This window comes from Pygoscelis adeliae, unplaced genomic scaffold, assembly GCF_000699105.1.
Source record: "Pygoscelis adeliae isolate BGI_AS28 unplaced genomic scaffold, ASM69910v1 Scaffold220, whole genome shotgun sequence".
NCBI classification, from domain to species: domain Eukaryota; kingdom Metazoa; phylum Chordata; class Aves; order Sphenisciformes; family Spheniscidae; genus Pygoscelis; species Pygoscelis adeliae.
The window spans coordinates 1,024,124-1,048,689 of record NW_008824049.1 but is presented as its reverse complement, the minus strand read 5'-3'; the positions used below and the strand labels follow the sequence as shown (position 1 = coordinate 1,048,689).

General features: G+C 38.7%; 1 protein-coding gene across 1 annotated transcript in view; it reads right to left on the bottom strand.

Moving 5' to 3' along the window:
• Window positions 1-24,094, bottom strand: part of LOC103924973 (multiple epidermal growth factor-like domains protein 6) — a 189,026-nt gene extending 164,932 nt beyond the window's left edge. The window contains 4 exon segments of the mRNA XM_009333595.1: window positions 21,405-21,509; window positions 22,975-23,084; window positions 23,739-23,873; window positions 24,033-24,094. Of these exon segments, the coding sequence (XP_009331870.1) occupies window positions 21,405-21,509; window positions 22,975-23,084; window positions 23,739-23,873; window positions 24,033-24,094 (412 nt within the window).
• Window positions 24,095-24,566: the final 472 nt, after the last annotated feature.

The following is a 24,566-nucleotide window of genomic DNA, read 5'->3' as shown; positions in this document are numbered from 1 at the left end:
AGCTACAGTTGCATATAAACAACTGCCTGATAATTGCATTGCAGAATAAACAGAAACCCAAAATTAATTCAGAGTAATTATTTATATAGGCTTAAGTGAGATCAGCACTGTGGATTTTTTTTATTTGGTGAAGATAATTTTTCTTTGTTTTACCAGCTTCTTTTACGTGAATGGATGCTGAATACTGTATCTTGCTTAAAAACATTTCATATTTTAGCCTAAATATGTACAGTCGATTTCATTCTGAGGCAAAGTAGTTTACTTGGTGTTTTATTTTACTAGTTCTACATTTTTAAAAGTAGTTATATTCTCAGCAGAAGAGATTTTAATGCTGTACAAAGTCCATTCTGTTGGCAATCTATAAGAGGCCCACTATAGCAGATCATGTCACTCAGATCTTCCAGAAACTTCACCAGAATTAAATATACAATAAAGGCTATTGAGAATTTTCCAAGAAAAACAGGCTTGTTTGTTTTTAGATCATTCACTAAAATAAGTATCTTACAGAAAACATGAGCTGAAATCAAATTCTCATGAAACATGGAGGAGGCATATGCTAGTGAAAAGCATAGCTGCTCAGCAGCTCATGCAGATGGCTGCTAGAGATCCCTGGTCTGCAACAGCTCATAAGAGCCCAGCCGGAGGGGATATGGACCCAGAAACCACAGAATTTTCCTTAAGTCACAGACCAGGGACATTCTTGGGAGACAGATGTCCCCTGCATCTAGAAGCCATGCTGGCCAGGGCCCTGATACAGCCAAGCTGCAAGGCTTGTGCAGAGCCAGGGACACATCACGCTGTGCGACTGAACAGCTCCTCATTTTATTGATGAGTATAATGGAAGTAACAACGATCATCTCAGGTTTATTTAGCACCTGCCAGAGCAGGTGTCTTCTAAAGTTGTGTATTCTAACCAAAGCAGAATAATGGAGATCTTCAGGTCCATAAACACTTGAATTTTGGTGCTCTGTTCTGAATTACAGCAAGATCAAAACAAAACAACACTCTGATCTTGAAAATAATCACAGAACAGAAATATTGTTGCCTGGCCAGCCCTACACTATGGCACACTTTCTCTCATGCTATTTGCAAAGGCATCTGCAATCTCAGCCCTCTCTGCCTCTAATATTCAGTATTTTGTTCACTTCAAACTAAGTACAGGATGATGAAAACTCATGAAACATCATGGTGCCAAAAGAAAATCTGCACCATTAATTGCTACATGAGTACATCAGATCTGTCATGAACAGTGACATGCCAGGCATAACAAGCATCTCCGAAGTCAAACTCCCAGTTGCACTCTGCCACAGAATAAAGGATGCTGATGACAGACGGGCAGAGTTAAGCAAGCCATTCGGCCTAAATCCTATATAGATGACTGTAGCTGCATTTCACAAACTAAGGTTCTGGTCTTGGCAGTATCAGAAACCACTAACTTTCTGGCTTCAGTCGGGGGAAAAAAATCTTTAAAAAATTAATGTTATGAATAATAAGAATAAAAATAAAACAATCATCTGCTTTCCTGGCTCCTATTCCTAGTATTCTCCTCTGGCTCCAGGACTACTCCCTCAGCCTACATAGTCCCAGATCCACATGATTGCAGAACTGCCATTCCACATCACTTAACGCTGCTATCCACCTAAGTCAAAACTCCTCTTTTCCCTTCCATCCAACTATTTTTTATCCTCCCCACCTGAACTAGCATGTACTTTAATCTGCCATGCTTACTGGGCACCAGCTTGGAGTCAATGGACAGAAAGTTTCAGTCATGCCTTCTCTCCAAAAGCAAAACAAATGAGAACAGAAGTTGTCTGTGAAATCTAGCATGACTTCTACTAGAAGGTGATCATTTCTCATTTACTCCATGGTGACAGCACATCACTTGCCAAAATTATATTGAAGCTTTAAAACATGCTTAGGGTGCATGCAGTCAGGAGACACCCTGCCAGACAGATCCATCATATACGACATGGTATTTTACCACTTTACTCTTGCTCTCCCACATTGTGCTGGGACAGCTTGTTTCAGGTTCACACATCTTAACCTGAAGTTGCATTGTTTCTCATGAAGAGTTCCCAGTGACTTCAGTAGGAGCTGCAAGCATCTAAGAATCAAGAAGATCCTCTATTTTATTGAGGTTAACTGTGCATCAACTCCTCAGCTGCCTCACATCCCCCCCTAGAAGTCAGCAGGGCTGAAAAGAGTATAGTCACAGTAACTTCAGCCACAGCCTCCTACAACATTCAATTTTTTACTACCTATGGAATGCGACAGCAAGTTACAAAGTACTGCCATTTATATAAACCTGCATTTTAAGCTTAACTGTATTCTCAGTAAGATGAAGACAATGTTTTACTTAAGTATGAGAAAGAATGACATCATTACAAGTACATTACAGTCAAACAAAATGGCAAGAAAGCTTTCAAATGTTTTTTGCTATTGGCAACTTGTGTAGACTTACTTTGCTAGTCATTACCATCTGGTCAAAGTGAAAACAATCAATAATACATTTCTACTAAAAAAGAAACCTAAACATAGCACAATACCATATTGTTGTGTGCATTAAATCAATAGACCTCCTCAGTTTTAATGTAGTTGTTGCAATACTTTAAAGAGAATTTTGGAAGCAGTTTTTTAAACCACAGAATCTTACTTTCCTCATTGTGAGCACAATAGGCTTTTAATTAGTGTTTCTCCATACAGATAAAATTCTTTATAAAAGGAAAATACGCAAGATTCAGAAAGGCTTTGCAATTATTAAAAAAAAATGTTTATAACATTTAGTTCATAGATGGGTAGGATGAGGAAAAATCTGGGGGCTGCTTGCCCACAGACATAAAACAAGCCAAGGACAGAGCCATGAAAAACACTCAGATGTTTTAGGGAATCATTTTAGCCTCTCTGTGCTCAGAAGCAGAGTTTGTAGGATCAGTCATCTATTTCTCAGTAATATTTGCTCTTGCCTGTAAGCCCAGATGCAGGGACCTTTATGCTACCTCTTCATGAAATGTTGCGAGAGCCCTACAGAATGGCTAACACCACCTCTAGAGAGCAAAGGAGGACAACTAGGCTAAGTAGGATGTGGAGAGGGTGCCCTGATGCACAGATGGGACAGTTGGAAGTCTCTAACTAGAACAGCCAGTATCCTCAAACAGCGTTTTGAGAGCTCAGCTGGAGCGCTATGCAATTGCTCACTCTATTTTTCAACCTCCAAGAAAAACCCTGTTAACTCCATACTTATAAAAGGAATATAAATTTTATTTGCTGCTGTTTCTAGCAGTGGTAAGAGGTAGGACAGGTGTCTGCACCCCTCTGGAGTATCTGCTGGTCTAGGCATTGCTGTTATCCCCAGGAGGTGGCCAGAAGTGCAACTACACCATTTGAGAAGAGAAAGTAATCTGAAAAATATGGCATGTTTTGCATGTAAAAACCTTCATATTTATCCAAAACAAGAACAGGCTTCAGCAGAAACGATCATAAGAAACTCTGAGGAAGACCAGTTTATATTTTGACTTTTATAAGCAGTATTATAAAAAGTGAAGGAGAGAGGATTAGTCTGATTCAGATTACTGAAAGAAGAGGGACAAAGACACCCATGACTAGAACTACCAAAGTGGTTTATTGTGCTCATCTAGCAACATCAGACAGTAATAAAAAAGGAAAAGGAAGAATACTAATCTACCTTCTCCTCATTTATGGGTTCAGAATATTTTTGGATGGTTTTCATCAGTGGGTTCATTGTGGGGGATGTTTGATTTTCATCACTAGTTTCAAATTTGCTTTTTATTTAAAAAAAAAAAAAACATTGCCCTAGATTACTCCTAATGAGGGAATGTAAATAGCACACCCTAGTCCCAGCCATTAAAATGCTTAAATAAGAAAGAAACTGAGGCAGGAAAAAACAGTAAAAAGCCCTTAAACTTATAGAAGTGCCTCAGACTCACCCCTAGTAACTAATCCAAGACTGTGTTACTGATTCAGTGACAAACACAACCATGAGCCTTTCTGTAACAATCCACACGTGCAGAGGTAGGAGAAATGGGAGGAAGAAGTAACTTTTTAGGAAAGTGTCCTATTAGGCACTACTGTCTTTTTATCTATCTGGACATATGAAGACGCTTTTTTCCACAGATGTAGACTTTCCATAAATTGCTTGTGGGGTCTCTAGATGAATACCAAAGCATTCACTCTACACATAAGTATTTAATTTTCAGAGGAGCTAGAAGAATGAATCACAATACTATTAAGATGATCCACCATCATCCTGTGGAAAACAACACAGGAGCTAAAGCATAAAAGCACTACCATCCTAGTGATCCTCAGCATAAAGCGTGTTCTCTTGCAGAAAAGTGCTGTCAACTTATCCTTCCCACACTGCATTTGGACTGCGTCTTCACTGCCTCCATTTGACATAGGCCTGATGTGCAACTTGAGCCAGATTTTCCTTCATGTCAATATGTGCATATGGTAGTTTTGATCACTGAGACCTATTTTTGCAATCTAAAAGCTGGCTGCAGATTGCAACAATCAGAAAAACATACTGGTTTTGATCTAATTTTCTTACACATAATTTGTTGAAAGGTTAAGTGCTCATTTTCTCTAGAAAAATTAAATAAACCTGATGTAGAGTTTAAACATGGCAAAATACCTGCCACACAAAACCTTCAAACAGAGGGTATGAGAGGCCAAATGCAATGCAAATAGCTTCTGCTAAGCTGTGCAAAAGCAGAGATGGGGCAAGTGCTCATAAAAAGACTACTTCTGCGGTTCTGTCGGTGGGTACACTCAAAAGCCATCACTTCCTTAACAAGGGCTGTTGATTCTTTAAGGCCTGGAGACCTATAGTAAGGCCTATATAGTTCTCAGCTCCTCTGAGGAAGCACTTATGTATTAATCCCAAAGAGCTGAGTGACAGGAACACAAGAATAGGACAATCTTTTATAGTGGAAGGAAAGACTCAGGGAGGAACAGGCCAGAGGACACTATGCCATTTAGCATTTGCCTTTGCAGATTTGAGTTGCTGGCGCAGCAACAAGTCCTTCCTGGCTTGGGAAGGAGACTAGGTGCTTCACACATGCTCTCTAGAATTTCTGTACTGACTTTAATCATACTCCAGCACAACAAAATGCAATGCAGAAGACATATGTTCCACAGGAGATTGCAACATGCTCTGGCCCATGTCCTAGGGACTATCAAATAAAGCCACCTAACACTGAGCCTCATAGCTTATGCTAACATCTTGCAAGATTAAACACAGAAGGGAAGCGAGGAAAGACATTGCAGTGGATGAAAGATGATCCTGAATTGCACTGGCAGCAAAAGGACTTCAGAAAGGTGCTGGATTCTTTCTAGATAGTGCTGGAGAAAGGAGGGCCACTCTGTCCCTCAACCGGGATGCCAACACAACAGCATTGGAGCAACCTCCAGTCACTCTGCTCTTACACAATGAGGCTATATTTATTTTCTTTTCCCCAGGAAGGTGTACAATGTAAGACACATGAGCCACATTGATGTGGTTTCTGGACAAGTATAACCCCCCCATCCTTTGTCTTCATGCCTCAGTGCATCAAAGCTGTGTAAGTCATCAACTAATTCAGCCTATAGACATTACACTGTCATTAGGAAGAGACTGGAACATTTGTCAAGATAGTATGCTATGTAGGCAAGAGTTCTTCACCGTTACTAGTTAAAAATCTAACAGGTTTCCTGTTAGCACTGAATAAGGTTACTAGTGACCACACAGAAAACCTTTGAAATGGTGACAGGAATATGGGCCTCCCAACAGAGCAAAAAATATGACCTGTTTAAAACTACTAAGTCAGGAAATTTGATATTGGAAGGGAACAAGCCCAATAAAATAAATCAGGTGATAGTTACTAAGTACCCGTGTCAGTATAAAGGGGAAACTAAACTCAAGGCATTATATCCAATGAACTGTACAGACACAATGAACTGCATTGCAGGTCAGCCAGAAGTGTTCCTGCAAGTTAACTGGACTATAACCTTCACTATGATGAACTACACTTCAAGCATATTCAACTTCTGAATCCCAGAGCACAATGCTACCCTGATAGCATATTTTCGTCTCGTTACAAATTTGAATGTGCTGTTTCTATTACAGACTTTCCAGTTGATACTTTGATATGTCTATTAAAAAAAAAAGAAAAAATACTGGCATTGGATTTGCATTTTTGAAAGCTTATGTAAATGGACATTCATAAAGAAGGCATAACAGCAATACATCAATTAATAAGAAAAGCTTGCACTGATAGAGTAGCCCTGTTTCAAGAACTTCTGGTTAACAGAAGCCATGTCAGAGCGCATTTGACCTTGCACAGTTCCTCTCCTGTGAGTTCTCCCACACTACAAGCTGTGCATCTCGCTTTTCTAAATGTTGAGGTACATCGGAAACTTCACAAACATAGGGGACTGGATATTTTGGGGTAGTTCAAGCTTTTTTCTTTAGACAGTCTTCCTTATTTATTTTAAGGCTAAAACACATAGAAAGAATCATTCCTGGGATGCAGTAACTGAACTCTGCGAAGTGCTGGAGTTCACTAACTGCCCAGCTAGGCTTTTACAACAAAAGCATGCATGTAGCATACCATAAGTCAGACATAACTTTTTTAATAAAGACAACATGCTTATGTTACAAATGCTTATTTAAGAATACACAGGAATTTTGAGAAAGTGGGAGAAGAGTCAGGTACTGACCAAACCTCAGTTTGAACTGTTCTAGACAGATAACTAAAATTTTCTCTGAAATTTTAGTGAGTTACGTTACCCTTCACACACTTTTCTAAATTGCTGGTTAGCTTTATCCTTCACCTCCAAAAAGCTGTCCATAGTCTATGATGGGATTGATGGCATTTTGGTTGTTGGTGAATTGTTTTAGTTGCCATCCCATTTTCTTACAGAATTAGATGAAACCAAAAGAAAATGTCTTCAGTGAAACTGAATTAGTTGCACAACCCAAAAATCCTAAAGTATTTATTCACATATACAGTAGTTCATCAGCTCTAAAACTCAGCTTTATTATGCGCTTGTCAGAATAAATGATAATGCCAAGTGGCTGGCAGAATAATGAACAACTGCCATGCTATAACGGATCGTCGCACAAAGCTATCTGAAATACAAAGATGACGACGAGAGCAACACTTAGAGCTACACCTACAGTTTCTCTTTTTCCATTTTCCCCTATGTGTTGTGTAATTTTCTTCTGCCTCAAATTTACTTGGCTGGAACAGAGGTGGAACATGAAAAAAATTGTAGCTAAATTCTCTAGAGAAGTGAAGTACAACCCCGCTGCAATCAATGGATAACTGTACAGTCATGCCACAGATGAATTTGCCCTCCATGCAAAGGATTTAGCAAGCATTGTTAATATATTCACTTATTTCACAGTTATTAAATTTGCCCTCTGATGAACAGCTATCTGTTGTCTATTCTGTTAACACATTCTCCCTCCTGTTGCTTCACACACCGTATAAAACTAAAGGAAGGTTATTACAAGTGGATATTGTTGCTTTACTATGCTAAGATCAAAAATAATTCCAAATTCAGTTCCCAGACACATTCATATAGTACCACCTTCAAGTCGATGAAAGAAAGTTTTAAACCAGAACTCCAAGAGCACATCTCCAGTTCATCTTTAACCACAAAGCAAAGAGGAATTATTTGAACTCTCAACTTCTGGATCTTCACACAGTCAAAGCAGTGATACACTGCAGTCCCCAGCTTGGAAACCATCACTTACATAAACAGTCCCTATTTATACCAGTACCACAATGAGCAGAAAAGGCTATTCACTTAAGCAAACATTACACACACTTTCAAGACTACATTAAGATGAGAAAAATATTCAAGAGGCGTAACATCATATTGAGTTTGACTTTTTTCCCCACCTCAAATAAATTACATTTACAGTTTCTACATTATTTACAGCATAAATGCAACAGGGGGGGGTGGGGGGGGGGGGACGACACGGCGTCACACTTGTACCTGCAGGTACATTTCAGGTTGGGGCAGGGGTGTAGGAAGAAGATATGGATGGACAAGTGAAAGATTAAACCAAAAAAATCTCCACTGGAATGGCCTATTTCCCCCTACCTTAGTTAGCCTTTATGTTATATACTAACAGGATTTCTAGTATTCACATGTGAAGTAAATGATGTAAGACACATTACCATCTGACGGATCGGTATTGCCTCCCCAAACTCCTGTCAGCTTTTCTGAGCTCCAAAACAGCATAAGATTATGGTGAGAGAAAAACAGATTCAGGTCAGCAACCCTGAACACAAAAGCTATACTTGCAGTATGGGTAATAGTGAGAAAAGCAATTGCCCATGAGTTCTTGGTGAACCAAAAGTAATTAGATTTTACAAAAAACGAAACAGTTAGAAATAAGCTTTCTTTAAAAGGATAGCACAGATACCATTTCCCTCAGTTCAGTACCTTACAAGTGATGCACACCATCTGAATCTCTCAAACATCTTACAAGAGTAGCCACTTTTATTCCAGGTGGCCACAAAATAAATTTGGCCTTTTCAACTTTGGTTGTACTTAGAAGAGGTTATTAGAAAGTACCTGAAGAAGCAGAAAACAATTTTGAAGTAACTGGATCTCAAGTTTAAGTCACAACTTCAGGCTTGGAAAGTAGCGAGGACAGGAGAAGAAATGAACATGGAAAAGAAGAAGGAAGAATGATCAAGATACACAATAGAAATGAAAGAATTTCAAAGAATCACAGGGCTAGAATTTCAAAGAATCACCTCTCCCGAGGTCCAGAGATCATCTCATCCATAGCTACCTCTTCCTCCACAGGAGAGGTTACAAAGCAGAAATGACAGATATCTGCCTAGACAAATAAAAGCTGCACTTCAAGCAGTGTAATTCAGTGCTTCATTATTATTGGGGAATAAGAGGGAGACACCTAAGAACAGGCCTAAGAAATGCCATGAAAAGCTCAGATTTGAAACACTCAAGTCTGGAATTTGACTGACTGGTTTTTATGTGCCCAACAAAACATACCATAAACAGGGCCTATTTTCAGAGAACAGCAAGTCTCATGGTAGAGAAAACAGAAAAGGATTTCCAGTATTCCAAGTCATTACTCACCTCAAAATTTAAGAGAGCATGGGAAGTAATTTTAGGAAGCGACTGTGACCAGTGATGCTGGAAAATGACAGCAGGGAATGTCTGAACTGAGTAGAGTTGAAAACCTGCTCCACAGTTCAAGACCGTAATTGTTGGGGTTTGTACTGTACAGTTACAATCATTTTAGAACTGCTAGAAAGCCTTTCTGAGCAGGAGAAATTTAAGCAAAAGCAGTTATACTTGTTTCGCCCAATTAATGTGTTGACATTTGTATAAAAAAATCCTGACTTTTTTTTCCTACAGTTAACTCCTAGACTGATAATTACCCACAAGTAATACTAACCTTAAGCTTATACCACAACTTTCAGAGATTAACAAAGAATGTTACACGTAACATGCCCATATTACCACTGAAATACTACCAAAACTGCTGGGAGTAAGAAAGCAACATACCAGTGATACAACAGCATTAGAAAGGAAATTTTTCAAACCACTGCTAGGGCAAATCCTTGTGTTACAGAAGACACCAAGGGGTCTGTATGTGTACACAAAATAGTGCAGATTTGCTTTATAGTGTCTTCTCCTGAATACACACTGGCATGCAAGTAATTTAATGACACAGAAGAGGCAGATTTGCCTTCCTGGAGAAAGAAATCATAGCAGCAAACAGTTTTTCAGGCGTAAAAGGCACGTCATACTGAATGGTCCCAATACAGCCAAGTTTGATACAGATTATATGCCTAGTTTCAAACTTAGAATTTCCACATCATTTAGACCTAGCTCTTGTTCCAGTCTGACTTGGAAAAATATTTGAAGTTGCCTGTGGAGGTTGTAGCTTCTAGTTGTAGTTTTTCAAGACTCAAATTCACTTTAGAATTTGAAATTTTCTGTTTTATAAAAACTGAAAAATATCAACCAAAAAAATGAAAATACAATTTTAATAGGCACATATTAATCCACAGCATGTCAGTTGTGGTAGTTTCTTACTGACATATCATTGAATAAAATAACAAATAAAGTGACACTTTAAGGTGCCTTTAGCAAATGTTTGGCCTTCTCCCACCCCTCTCCCTCCTTATGTTTCAGGCAGGGATAGTGCTTACTTCATAAGACTGCTACAGAAATACAACAAAATCCAGTAAGCATTATTTCCTTTTAACTTGTTTAGCCACATGTTATTCACACAACCGATGCTTAGCCTAGCCTGCTCAGCATTACAGAAGTCACTCATAATACAACACACACACGCACACACATTGCTTGCTGTTCAATGTTTGGCGATTAGATAATCTAGGACTTTTATTTGTGAATAGTCTCATATTTTTGGGTGGAAACATAGAATAAAATACTGCATGCCTGACATATCTGAGCAAGAGCCAGATAGACAAAAAACAAGCCTCATACTGCAGCCTCCCTGGGGAAATATTTGTTCATTTTAATACTTGTTCAGTCAGCTGTCTCTGTGAATGACAAGGTTTTATCTCTAACGTGAATGGCTTCGAAGGCTACTTGCATTATCCATTCTTCAGCAGCTGCTGCTGAAACCACAGGGTTGCAAACTTATAATTAAATCCAGCTGCCACTACTGTGCATTCAGTTATATCGAAGTGAGCAATAATGCCTCGTGGTTGCTGGCAAGATTCTGTCTCCATTTCTAGACAATGTAATTAACTCTTTTGCCCCTTTTAGATGAAATAAACATCAGCACTGAAGAATGCTGTTAAATGCCTGTAAAATAGTATTTATATAGAAGAATTCTGTTGCAGTCATTACACCTGAGAAAACAAATTTCTGGGTGGATGATGGCTAACAACAAATAGCTGTTTCCTTAAAAGCATTGAGAGGACACCCAAGGAGACACAAGGCACAGGATGAAAGGAATTTCCTTTAGAAAGGAGGTATGACAGGATACACATTAACAGATCTACTCTTAAGCCTTAAAACACAGCCTCCAGAATAAAACAAATATCAAGATCTGGCTTGAGAGAATTGCAGGCAAGGGCTGGAAAGGAACCAGGAAAGGAACCACAGGCCTTCCTTTGATGCTAAGATCATTTCTTAAAGGCCATGTCTTAAGCCAGATTCGGAGATACAGTCCTGACTGAATAGCTGCATATGCACACTTCTAGAGGTATACTTTTTTCTTTTACAGTCAAAAACAGTTCATATCCGTGTGTCAACAAAGTGTTCAGGTCAGCAAAAGTAATTAGCTGCCTAAATTTGACTTCCTCAGTCTTAATCCTTAAAGTGCTGCTCAAGAAGGCTTCATTTCCTCACTTTTATAAGAAACATTGCAATGACAATGACTCAAAAACATTTCATGGGAGTAAAAGCAATCAACAATGACATGCTAGACTAATGCCACTTAAGTAGAAAGCAACAGCCAACTGAGCTTTGTTTGTGAAGTTATTTGTATCTCTGAAAACACACAACAGTCCAATCACTTCTGAGGATGGGTGCGAAAGCACAACAGAAAACAGAAGCATCTGACCTCTGACTCCAAGCTCAAGAAGGTTGAGGAAAAGGGAGAGCTATCTCTTGAGAGGAGAATGAGATGCATAGCAACCATCTCAAAATTCACTCTGCAAACCTCCCAAAATACAACAATAAAGATTAAAAAAGTCTGCTGGATATTCTGCCAAATTGCGGTTAAAACACTAGGTTATCTAGATGCTTTTTTAATACAGGGGTTGCATACAGGGCTACATAAAAACTGCACGAACTGGGTGCTAGATGAGAAGTCTAGCCTTAGTACCATGGGCTATTTAAACTCACCTGTATTACCCGACCTAACTGAGTGTGATTAGCCCAGATACCTCTGCACTGCACTGAAGCAGGCAGGCTGGATACCCAAATAAATTTGCACACAGTCACATAGAGACCAGCAGGAGTCATGAAATAGAATCCAGATGTTTCTAGAGACTTGAGGTCTGCTCACTCACCTTTTGATAGGGAGGGAAATAAAGTACCTGCAAGCATCTCTGCACAACATTCATCTTTGCTATGGTTTGCTACCACATTTCCTGAAACAATCAAATAAACGCTAGCAGCTAGAAAGCAATTATTTTTTACTTTTTGCAGCAAGTGCAAAGTAAACAGCCTTTTGTACCAAAGACAATAAGGGTGAATTTGCTCTCAAGTGGTTATTCTTAGGTTCATTTACTTTTGACATATTTGTTTGCTGTTTCACTACTGCCGTCTGTCTACCTGTCGCTTTGTACTAATGGCTGTGAAGCCCAGGCACTCAAGAGCATTTCAGCAAGATGGGCTGATTATTATATCCTGTCATATCTAGGTGAGACTCAGTCGTGATTTTTCAATCAGTGTTTTACCTTTGTCATTTTAAAATGACAAAGCTTTTATTCCTCCTAGCTTTTTAGCGGCTACTTTAAAGGGTTTATCTGTAGAGGTTCATATCTTACCGATGCTGAAAGGTGTTCCTATAGACGACACTGGCAAAGACTAGGTGTGTGGGAAGAGAGGTGAATGCAGGAGGAAGGGCAAGGAAGAAAGAATTGAAAGGTTGGAGGAAGCCATGCTTTCGGGTTTTCTGAATCTTTCACAGGATCTTGCCTGCAACTGGAATTAATCTCTGAATCAACTGTTATCCATCATTAGAATAGATAATGTCATTTTATCTTAACCGTAACTTTTTTTCTTGAGAGATTATAGATAGCTTGGACCTTCTGCAGTGTTTTGTGCACTACATTTGTCTTTTGCAATTCTCTGTGCAGAAGAACATTCAACTCATCTTTCTCATGGGTTTCTAATCAGCTCCAGCTCTGTGACATTTTATATTTAGGTCCAGTGTTACATCTGTATTAATTTGTGACTATATATGTCCATAATTTATTATTCAAACCACAATCTGTTTTAAGTGTCAGGATACCTATCAGTTGCCATCAAAGTGCAGAATACAAGAGACTGATTAGAGAAAGGTACATTACCATGAGACCAAACCCAGAAGGCAGTATTCAATGACAGCAGATGAATGTTTTGATAGACCTACATATAGGGGTTAACATTGTACATTAGAAACAGATTTTTTTTAAATACATAAATAGTGATTTTTTTTTTCCTTTTAAAACATTTAAAAATCTAATGTGAAATTTATATGCTACATTAAGACTTCGGGAGGGGACACGACAACCCAAACAACAAGCACCTATTTGTTTCTCAGATTTTCAAGGCAATTAGATCGCTGAAGTGGTCTCCAACTATCCAGTGAGACCAGAATCTGCTAAAAGGTTACGTCATAAGACTTTACCATGGCTAAAATTTCATTAAAGTTGGTAAACTAATTATAGACTGAAAGAGCAAGACACCAGTATTTTCCCCTTTTTCCTACAAGTAAGACAGGAAGAGATCAATTGGTTCTAAGTAGTATAGGACATCACAGAAAAAAACCCACAATCGGTTTAGTTCACTAACTATAAATAACTGCTCTGATTAATATACTAATTTTAAACACCAGAGGTCTGTTGGCATATTTTCTCTTGCAAATACTTTTGATTAACCACATAAAATTGCCTAAAGCATTTGGTTTATACAAAATCCTTTATAAACTCAATTTTTATCCAAATTTGCTCCTGACAAAGCATGAATCAAAATCGTGCAGTAAAAAAAGCCAAACAAAAATTATCCACCATACCCAAGCACAAGAAACAGGAAAGCATACTAAAGTACTTGCTTAAGTAAATTGTACATGTCTAGTGCTACTTCCTGGTTACTAAAAATGACCTAGTTAAGTGTCAAGCTCTTACGACAGTCCAAAGGAAGAGCTGGCTTTGTGCCTATTCTTCTGTATTGTTCCTGTGAACTCTCAAGCTACTTCGACAGAGCTGAATATCCCCATCCCACTATTTCAGTTGATTCCTGCCCTAATATTCTTCCAAACCATGCAAGTATTGCCTGTTTAAGAATGACATAAGCCATGTTTTTGAATGGATAGGAGATATGAAATGGTTTTTGAAGTGCAAGGACAAAAGCATACTTTCATCATTCATACCTTGCTCTCTACTTTTTGACCTGAACAGCATTATCTCAGTTGCCTCTGTGCTTATAGACTCTCTGGAATTTCATGCCATCAAGGAAGCTTTAAGTGCTGTCAAACTTTTATATTGCTTCTGGAAGGACCAAAATCAGATTTGTAGATCTTGTGAGGCTTCACAGCCCCCACCCAAGGCAGAAACAGGCAGTGCCGTGACAGCAGCTTCCAAGGTCACCAAGAAGCAGATTGCACAAGAAGCATCAGAATGAACACAGCGGTGACAGCGGGACACCAATTTAGCCCTGACAACTCCAAGCTGACAGAGGCTGATGATACACTGAGTAATACGAAAGGCCACACTTGGTACAAACTCACCTGATGCCAGTGTGCTACAGACAATATCAAGGAAGGTGAAGAGATGCAGGCTAACAGGATTAACACAGCAATAACAGCAGTATCTTCATATGAAATAAGATACTGATTTTTAGTTAATGAGAGGGGAAATTTGAAGACGTCATCCTTATTTTAGACTGAGCAGATTTCTAGATCTCCTTTTGGGTTGGCTTTCTTGCCTACAGGACCGCTCTACATGAGTTAAGCATACAACTTGCTATGCCCTACAAAGATGCATCTAGCAGTTTTAGCAAGGGCAGAGCTGTCCAGCCAACTGAAGAAAGACTTTAAATCCAAAAACATCTAAAATAAGTTAAAAAGAAGGGGATTTCTCAAATGCATGTTGGGCAGTACAACACTCTTAACACTGAATGAAAACCACCTGAAACAGCCTTTGAAACAGTTTTAAAGGAACTATGAAATCTTCAGTGTCGGAAAGAATTACAACAAAGAAAAAAAATACTTACTAGATTCTTGGATCACTTCATCTAAATCAAGGGCTTCTGCATTTGTAATATGATCAATTTATATTAAGGTTGTTTAAAACCTAGACTGCCTGCTATTTCATTGAATTAAAACAATTTGCTTTAGAACTGGCTGAGATGTCAGCAGTGACTACTTCCTTAACACAACATCAAGCATTAGTTGCTGGCCACAACCAACCTGCCATGTAAGAAGGAAAGACAGTAAAGCACCATCATATGAAACTACCTCATGCTGCTCCTCTCTCCTGTGTGGTTCACACATGACAAACAGAAAGGAAGCGCCACAGTCCACTTTTAACTTCTGATGAGATGAAACATGTCAACACACCTTGCTAGCTGTGTTTGTTGTTTAAAACACACTTGCATTTTCAAATTTCACTACTTGGAAGAGTTTTGGATACTCTAGTACAACAGCACTGGAGTGCTGTTCGACAAGTTGCTAAAAAAGACGCTCATTACCACAGCCCCTAATGCAGGCACAAGTGGTTGCACAGCTTTGAAGTGCTTCAGCACATACCAAGCCAACAGGATACTCTCAAGCTGTCAAGAGCTCACACGACACCAGTGCTCCTTTACCACCATATAAAGGATCAAAACCATCTACACCTTCATATTTGCCGTCAGCCAGCGCTTCTTAATCATGAGAACAGAAGAGTACGGTAGCCAAAGAAAAAGGTATGGGACTGATGGATCATTTTTCCTGGGAATTGAAAAGGAGCAGAGGAAGAACAGGAGACCAGGTCCCACTAGGAGTAGAGGAGGATCACAAGGTTTCCTTCTGCCAGAGGACGGGTACCTTTCTATCCTGAGCAGCCTAATCAGTCGTCTCTGCTTCCCCTGCCATGACTGGCTCACTAGCATTTCACTAGAGAGACAGTCATTTGGAGCAGGAGAGTGACTGTGCTAGGAGAGAAAAAAAACCTGATAATCTTAGAGATTATGTGCACTAAACTAGAGCAATCTAGTTTAAATAAATTAGCTTTGTGCCATCTTCTTCCACTCTCCCTATGGGCTAATGCAAAATTATCATGTATTTTCTTCTAGTTCACATGTTTTCGTGTTAAGAATTTTGTGTTTGGTGAAACTGCATGGGAGGGATTCATAGCCAAAATATGAAAACATAATACCAGAACCCCTGACAACAGTGAGGGCCTTGCTATCAGCAGCACTGCATAAGCATGTTAAGAATTAATCTACCCTCACAAATACTCAAACACTATCTAGTTCCACTAGGGAACAAAGATCCATCAAAACTGAAGACATCTCTATGGGTAACAGATCCACAGGAGTTTTAAGCTTGCCATTTGCTATTTTAAGGGACCTACAAAGAATGAAAATTTGTAGCACCATTTCATAGACATATACTGCCCTGTAAGGCTTGTCCGGGTCTTCAGTCTCAAAGAAGAAAATACGTATCTCTCCAAGAGACCAGAATGGCAGACAGGACATTAATCAGAAGTTCTATCAAATAACTCTTTGCAGGAAGAAATATTTCCTAGAGGAAAATGGAAGGAAATTTTTTCAGTGAATGAGAGAGTATTTTTGGTTGCAAGAAGATCCATCAGACTTCATGCCATTTCAATCAATGGTTTTAAAAAAAAAAAGCCACCTTTTGTTTAAGTAGTTCTGTAGTGTAAACTCTGATCTACCTGGACCAGGAGGTGCTGACATTTTCGTTTACTAGAATCTTTATATAGTTCATTATTTTAATAGTATGTGACCAGAGTTAAGGAAGAGATTGACAGCTAGTCAATGAACTGATGAATATCTATCTCATAAGCATTTCATTTTAGCTACCCATGTAGTGTGCATTTTGCCTTTACATACACTCATTCCAGTGCTATTATCTTACACTTAATTACTTAGGTCTCAAAGCACTTTACAAAGGAATGAGCTATCATTATCAACATTTCATATACAAAGAAATTGAGGCACAGTGGTATAATTTGCTAAAAGTTATTGACCTCATATCCAAGGGCAGTGGCAGGTGAAAAACAAAGCTCTCATCTCAAGTATCAGGCGAGTACTGTATTCGGCACACCACGCTCTCAAGATGCAGTCAATGCTTCCCAAGCACACAATCTTTAGTAATCTACATCAGTCCGTGTAAAAAATTAAAATGCCACCTGCATTACAGCAAGCATTACAGTGTAAAATTTAATATATTGACACTTAATCTGTTAAACACTGGAATATTGTGTTCGGCTTTCTTCAAATGATTAAGCTAAGATGACAAACATCATGTCATCATAAGATGACTTTCCTGACAAGTCAGCCCTGGTCATTCCTCGCCTACTTTTAAACATCTTTGGAGAATACCCATCTTCTCAGAGATGCCCAATTGTAGTTACTCTTTCCTAATTATGGTAGCCTCTTGCAAGACCTTTGTAATGCTGGGATTTTGTTTCCATCATGAAATTATAAAGCCTGTTCAGTTCTCACTCTTGCTTTTACTTTAAGTATTAAAAACAGCAGGAGGCACTTGGTAAAACCAACAATAACTTGATGTTTGATGACAAAAATGTTTGAGAGTCAAAACTAACCCCTCATTTTGCACTGAGCAATTTTATGTACACGAGGAGTAAATGAAGTTACCCTCGTTTGTAGAATTTGGAATGCTTTCACTAGCTGCATGTCCAAGTACAAGTCCCAGGACTGAATTAAACACGCTAAATGAAATTAATTTACTTCTATGTCCAGCTCAGGTGTCTAGCAGGCCTTGAACAAGATTACCAGGACAACTAGTGAATAACAATGAAACCAGCACTGCAGCAGATTTTATTCTTGGTGCTGGGTTTTACCGTTTCTCGTTTTTGTTAGAAGTCTTCCTTCCCTGTCACTGGGCTCAACAGAAATGGGAATCTCAACTTCCAAACAAGTTAAAAAAAAAGAAAGAAATACAGCTTGCAAGTTTACATTGTAATTGATATAAGTCTATTATTACAAGACAAATTGCAGCAGACAATGAAAGAGACAGCTCAATCTGTTACTGAATCCTTGCAATGGCTATATGAAGAGCTTGACCATTTCACTCATAAATCTTTCTTTTAAGTTTGTATTGCTGCTTGTGTGGGTAAAATAATAACAATATGGAGTGAAGTATACAAGAGATGCAGTAATGCATTTCTAGTCACAATTACATGAAGTTTGTTACAGGAATTGTAACCATTTCAGCATCTAATCGGAAATAATGTTGTGTTACAGGCTGCTAAAACACCACATGATATCTTTAAAAAGTCATTAGATGCGATCATGCCAATTGTGAATAATCATCTCTGCTACAGATTGCTGTGATGCACTGGGCTGTCATAAGTCATTCTTGACAATCTGTCACAAACCTTCTGCAGGACAGACCAGTGCAAAGCATGTAGGAACTTGATTTCCAGGAGGCTGACCTACTTACTAACTTAATGGCAAATATAAACACAACAAACAGGAAGAGCCAGATTAGAAGATTCGAGGTATATGTTCCCATTTATTTTTTATAGTAACTGATTTTAATAATATTTTTATAATTATTTCTTGTCTATTGTCTGTGGATCGTAGTGCCTAGCAGGGAGATCATGAGAGCCACTGAAACTTTAGAATTAGCTGTCAACACTGAATGACAGAAACAGAAAGAAGATAAGCAAAGAGGTCGGAGAGGGGAGGATATAAAACAGGATACGTGCAACAATTTTGCTCAAATGAGTGCAAGTACAGTTATGAAATGCACATGGTTCTTCCTCTGTCCGGAGATTGAAAGGAAGCCACAACACCAAAAAGTGACAGAAACCAAGACTACAACCAAGGATGACCAAGGGGCAGCTTTCTGCCAGTAGCCTGTAGTCTCACATCCAGTCAGAGCCTCCCTTCCCCTGTAAAGCCCCTGAGAGGGCTACCTAAACACTCCTGCCAAAGTGACAATTGAGGGATGCAGTCTAGAGGTACAAGGAAGTGTACCTCTGTACCAAAGACAGTCCCCTTTGACAGCTTCACATATCATGGTATAATCTTTTCCACTAACATTTTATAGCATGTGTTCCAAAAACAAACCGTGGTTTTCCTGGCACTCATCTGTTCCACCAAATCCTCAAAGCAAAAGATGCTGGTAGGAGAGATTACTTTTCCTTTGGGTTAAGTGTTGGAAGGAAAACAGTTTATTTCACAGTAAAGTTGCACAGGCAAGTAGGGAGGAGGGGACAGGCTAGACTTAATGATCATTTAAAACCGCAATATATTACCATTAAGTAATGCAGTCACATTAAATTCAAGCTACTTTAAAAGAGCAATATTCCAACATCAGCCAGAAAAACAGAGGCTACAGCTGCTAGCACCACAGTTTTGCTTGCAACACATACAATACAAAACTCGCAAGCATCTGACTGGAGACGCCTGCAATGGTTAAGAGACCTTACACTCTAAATTACCTTGCTTTTGTTAGGCAGGTGAATTGTCCATAACATTCTTTCTGAAAGGAGTTTTTTTTCCCTTCAGAATTTAATTTATAAACACAGTCCTGCCAGGCTGCGATAGCAGCTACTGTATAAACCTGAAAATGATGACTACTGAAATTCCATTCAAACCTTAGGAATCAATAGAAAGCAGACAAACCACCAAGATAAAGTTCCACCCAACTGCAAAGAGCAAGAACTGCAGGATACCTCACATTGTTTTTACAGTGTCTGAAGTCACCAACCTGTGAAATAGAGACTGCACAATCTGATTTCAGTCTGAAAATCTGACCTGTGCTATCCACATGCTGCACCCACATAATCTGCCTGTTGGAAATGCCTTGGTGCCGTAAGTATTTCCAGGCAACGGAAGGAGACTCAAAAGACTAGCAAAGACAGTTTAGCATCTGCTGAGACTTACACTGCATTTGGTAAAAGCTTATTATATGGGCTCCTTAGAGATATTGATCCCGCTTACCTTGAAATAGCAGCTTTAGTGTAAGTCAATAACAAAGCAACCTGCATTGGTGTCACTCTGGTTCATACAAAGTTAGATATATAAACTTGTTGTTTCTATGGGCAGTAAAGAAATACACAATTACAGCATCACCCTTGAAGTCTGCTTAACTGAACTAATATTGTCTGAAGGCAGATGTTGGCAGTCTAATGTCAGCAGAAGTTTCATTGTAAAGAGCTCTGCATTTTATTTAAATGCTTGCTTATAAATGAAAAATGTTATCTATGACCAGGCTTCAACGAGAACAACCCTGTTGCAACATTTGCTGACTTTTTGCATTTCCCACTTACCATGCCTGCTGCAAATCCAGCTGCTTTATTACCTTCACTGAGGGAGACTACTACCCATACAGACACAGTTGCTTTGGTGCCGTGAGCCCACACAAGACCCAGTCCATCACATAAGCCTTGGTAGAGCCCAGATAATAGAATATGACAGAGGTTATGAAGCAAGCATGATACAAGCCATGCATCGAGTACAGAGCTTAGCTTTTCAGCTCTTAAAGGGATTGTCGTAAACAGTTATTACGTTCCTTCTCACTTATACTTCATGATAGACAAGTCAGGTGAGGATGTGAACATATTAGAATTTAAAAGCGAAAAACCTAAATATTCAAAAATCTGCCTCTCTGAACAAAACACAATGTGCTTCAGTTGAAAAGGAAATTATCATTTGTCTAATACAAAAGAAATCCATTGCCCCAATCACAGCCTACTCTTGAAGGAATGACTTTCCCCCCGCCTTAAGAAGCCAAATGGATGCAGTTCTATAATTTTGGAGAGCTTTACACAGTATGTGATTGTCTTATTTCACATAAATTACAAGACAACCCATTGTGAGTTTATCAGATTGTGAACCAGCGTATGAGAGAAAGAGATTCCCATTGAGAGTGGGTGATAGTCTAAGCCGCATAGAATTTAGTCTATAATATGCTAGAACACAGTTATTGAAAGATTGCTGCATAAATTATTTCAAGAATACTAGGAAATATTTGGTAGCAGTCTGTAAAACCAGCCTTCCTACTTTCAGATGCACCAAAAGAAATCCCATCAATAAATACATTTGGTTCATTTGCTACATTCTTTACCTATTGCCCAACCTGTTTTGACTCAGAATTTACTCTCACAAGGGTAAAAGCAATGCCGAGAAATTTAGCAAGAGTGCCACAAGAACGTGCAAGTTCAGAAGCAATAGGAAGATATTCCACTGGACACCACTGCTGATATTCAATGGTATTATCCATTACAGAAACTCATCTGATATCAACCAAATTAATTTTTCATCTTGCTTTGTTAAAATTCAATACCAAAAAGGCAAATTCTGGAAAAATAAGAGAATGACCAAATAACCAGTTGGAGTGCAGCAGAGGCAACTTTAAGTTGCCTTTATTAAGTCAATGTTAATAAAATATTCATGTTTTAACAAATATTGTTAAACATGCATTTTACCCAAACACCAGATGCATTTGAGACAATTCACATTTGACTCACCATACTGGCAGCGAGGACCCTGAAATCCTGCAGGACAGTGGCATGTCTGGGATCCTGCTTCAGCACATTTCCCTCCATTGAAGCAAGTGCCAACAGTGCACAGCACTAGTACACACAAACAGAATGTGATGCGTGAGGAGGGTGTGGGGCGGGGGGAGGGGGGGGGGGTGTGGGTTTTGTGCCAAGGATCCTCCAGAATTGCCTCTTCCTGTAACAGGAACTTCCAAATCAGTAATCCAGCTTTTTATTTAAGTGGAAAGGTTAGACTGCAATAGAACTTGTTATCATGGGTATAACTACCATGTTGATATGAAGAAATTTAACTTGAATAAAAATAAGACTAAAGTAACGCAGTTTAACCTGAAGATGCTTCAGAGGCAGAAAACAGTTTCTCAGGACTCAAAGCACTACCTGAATCTAGAATGAAAGAAGAGATGAACTGCTAGAGAATAATTCAGCAGTTGTTAAGAAACACTGGTGTATTAGAAGATGTTATATATGTCCAAGAGAATTACAATTCACTTCCTCCAATGCAGAACATTAGTTATTTACAGTAAGTTAAATTCCACATACTTGAGCCAAACTTGCAAAGAATATCAGATGTAAAAGAATAACTCAACCACTTTCATGCCTTAAAGAATACAAAACAAGCCTGCACTGCTCTTTCAGGAAGAAGATTTTATATTGCCACTGGTGCTCAAATACGTTAAATACCTTTACACCAGAGATTAAAATACAGATTGTAAACATATCTTTGACTTCATACAACAAAACAGGTGCACACTAAATATGTAGATTCAAGCTGAAACTAACAGTAATACCTCTCAGGCTTGTTTTTGTTTTTTAAATACAAAGAGACAATCATAAAGGCAAGCTCTCTGAATGCAGCCCTCAAGTTGGTATGAAGATTAAAAAATACATAGGAGCAGATGCTAACTTTCATACAGAAAATACAATTACTGACAAAACAGTAACAAAACTAAACAGTGAGTAAATTGCTATCTTCTACTCATGTCTTTTTAACAGCAGCTAAAGTGGTTCCTTATCATTTAAATTAAATTCCATCTTTTGGGAAAACATCCAATCATGGTTAGAAATTACTGATAGGAACAGGTTCTCGTCAGGTGGAGAACTGTAGGGTAGAAACACAATTGCTTTAATGGCAACAGCAGCAGTGAAAAAGCCAAAACCAGTCAGATTCCACAATGAGTGCTATGTCCAAGAAACAAGTGCCTTACCCAAATTATGCAAAGAAATCTGCTGTAACAGCAATAAATTTCGTTGGCCTGTCAAAGCCAGGCTGGCACAAAAATGCTGCAACAACTATAATCAGAAATACAGTTTCCACTGTTTAGATTAAAATTAGAGATACTTGGTACTTTTACATATGACAGCTTTTGTACTTTTAAAAGAAGTTTCTTTCCCCATCGATAGATTACCTCTTTATAACAGGAAATCCCAGTTATAAATAGCAAGAAACAAAAATACATCTTTCTAGAAGTAAGCAACAGTAGGAAAGTAAGGCCTAAGGATATCATCTCTCAGTTTGTCAGTTTTGCCATCAACTTACAGTGCAAACAGCCAGGTTCATTGTCATGTTGGACCCATCCAGGGCAGCACTTATAGACAGTCTGACGCTCCATTCTGTACACCTGCTTGTAAACTGTGTAGTACCCAGACCTTTGAAGAGAATAAGTTTAAAAGAACAGTCACAACTTCTATTACACTTATTCACATCTCATCAGTAACAAACTGTACTCATACGTCATATTTACTATACATTTTTCAGCCCCTATCAGTCGTTCTTGTTGAAAATGAAGCAAATATAGCAAAATGCATTCTGATAACATCCAATAGCTCTAATATACTATGTCCACATACTTTCTGATTAATTTGTATTCAGGCTAGTCAAAGGTGAGTAATTTTGTTTTGCAATCAATTTTGATTTTAGCTGTTGGGGGAGTCAGGTCTCCCATCAGTTCTAAGCATATGGCAGAAATAGAAAGTAGTTCAATTCTTCAAAGTAGATGACTTGACAGCTGGACTTCACCTGAAACAGGATGAGACAGGAGCACTTTCTGATACTATAAAATTGTAATCTAAAGCCAGCCAAGAAGTTCATGACACACCCAAAACACAGAATAAAGTCACATTTTGCGCTCAGTAATAACAGACTTAAAGTAAAATCTCAGCTGGACACAAGATATCCATAACTAAGTCACATGTATTTCAGATGAAATAGTTTACAATGTCTCTCTCTCAAAAAAAAAGTTATAAAGAATTTGCACTAAGTTCAGTAACAGAATTCATTTATAACAATAGATAATGTATTACCTTCTCTCATAGCCCATACACCACCTCCTCCCTGTGCAACCTTGTTTCCACATCTTGACCGTACGACTAAAGGCTTGAACACATGGCTGTTGGTGTCCTACCAGTGCCAACTCAAACACTGGACAGACATTTGGCCTTGAGGGAAAGAAAAAGATAAGCTTTATTATTTCTAGCACAAAATCTAGAAGTCTAGAGAAATATACATAAAATTATACTATGTATAACAGTTAATAACAGTTTGAAACAGATTTTACATTATTATTTTAAAATAGTGTAGTTCTATGACTTTTTTACCTTGAACTGATCAAACTGCTCTCTTGCAAAAATACAGTATCCATAAACACCTGACAAATCATGATCCAATGATTTCAGAATGGCAAATGGTCCACAGACGTTAATGGAGCCAAGATTTCATTAATGTATTGTGTCCTGGTTTCAGCTGGGATAGAGTTAATTTTCTTCCTAGTAGCTGGTACAGTGCTGTGGTTTGGATTTAGCATGAGAATAATGTGATAACATGCTGATGTTTTAGTTGTTGCTAAGCAGTGTTTATACTAAGTCAAGGACTTTTCAGCTTCCCGTACTCTGCCAGTGAGGAGGTGCACAAGAAGCTGGGAGGGGGCACAGCCAGGAGAGCTGACCCCAACTGGCCAAAGGGATATTCCATACCATGTGATGTCATGCTCAGTATATAAACAGGGGGAAAGCTGGCCAGGGGGCCGCTGCTCACAGATAGGCTGGGCATCAGTTGGCAGGCGGTGAGCAACTGCATCATGCATCACTTGCTTTGTATATTCTTTTATCATTATTATTATTATTACTATTTTA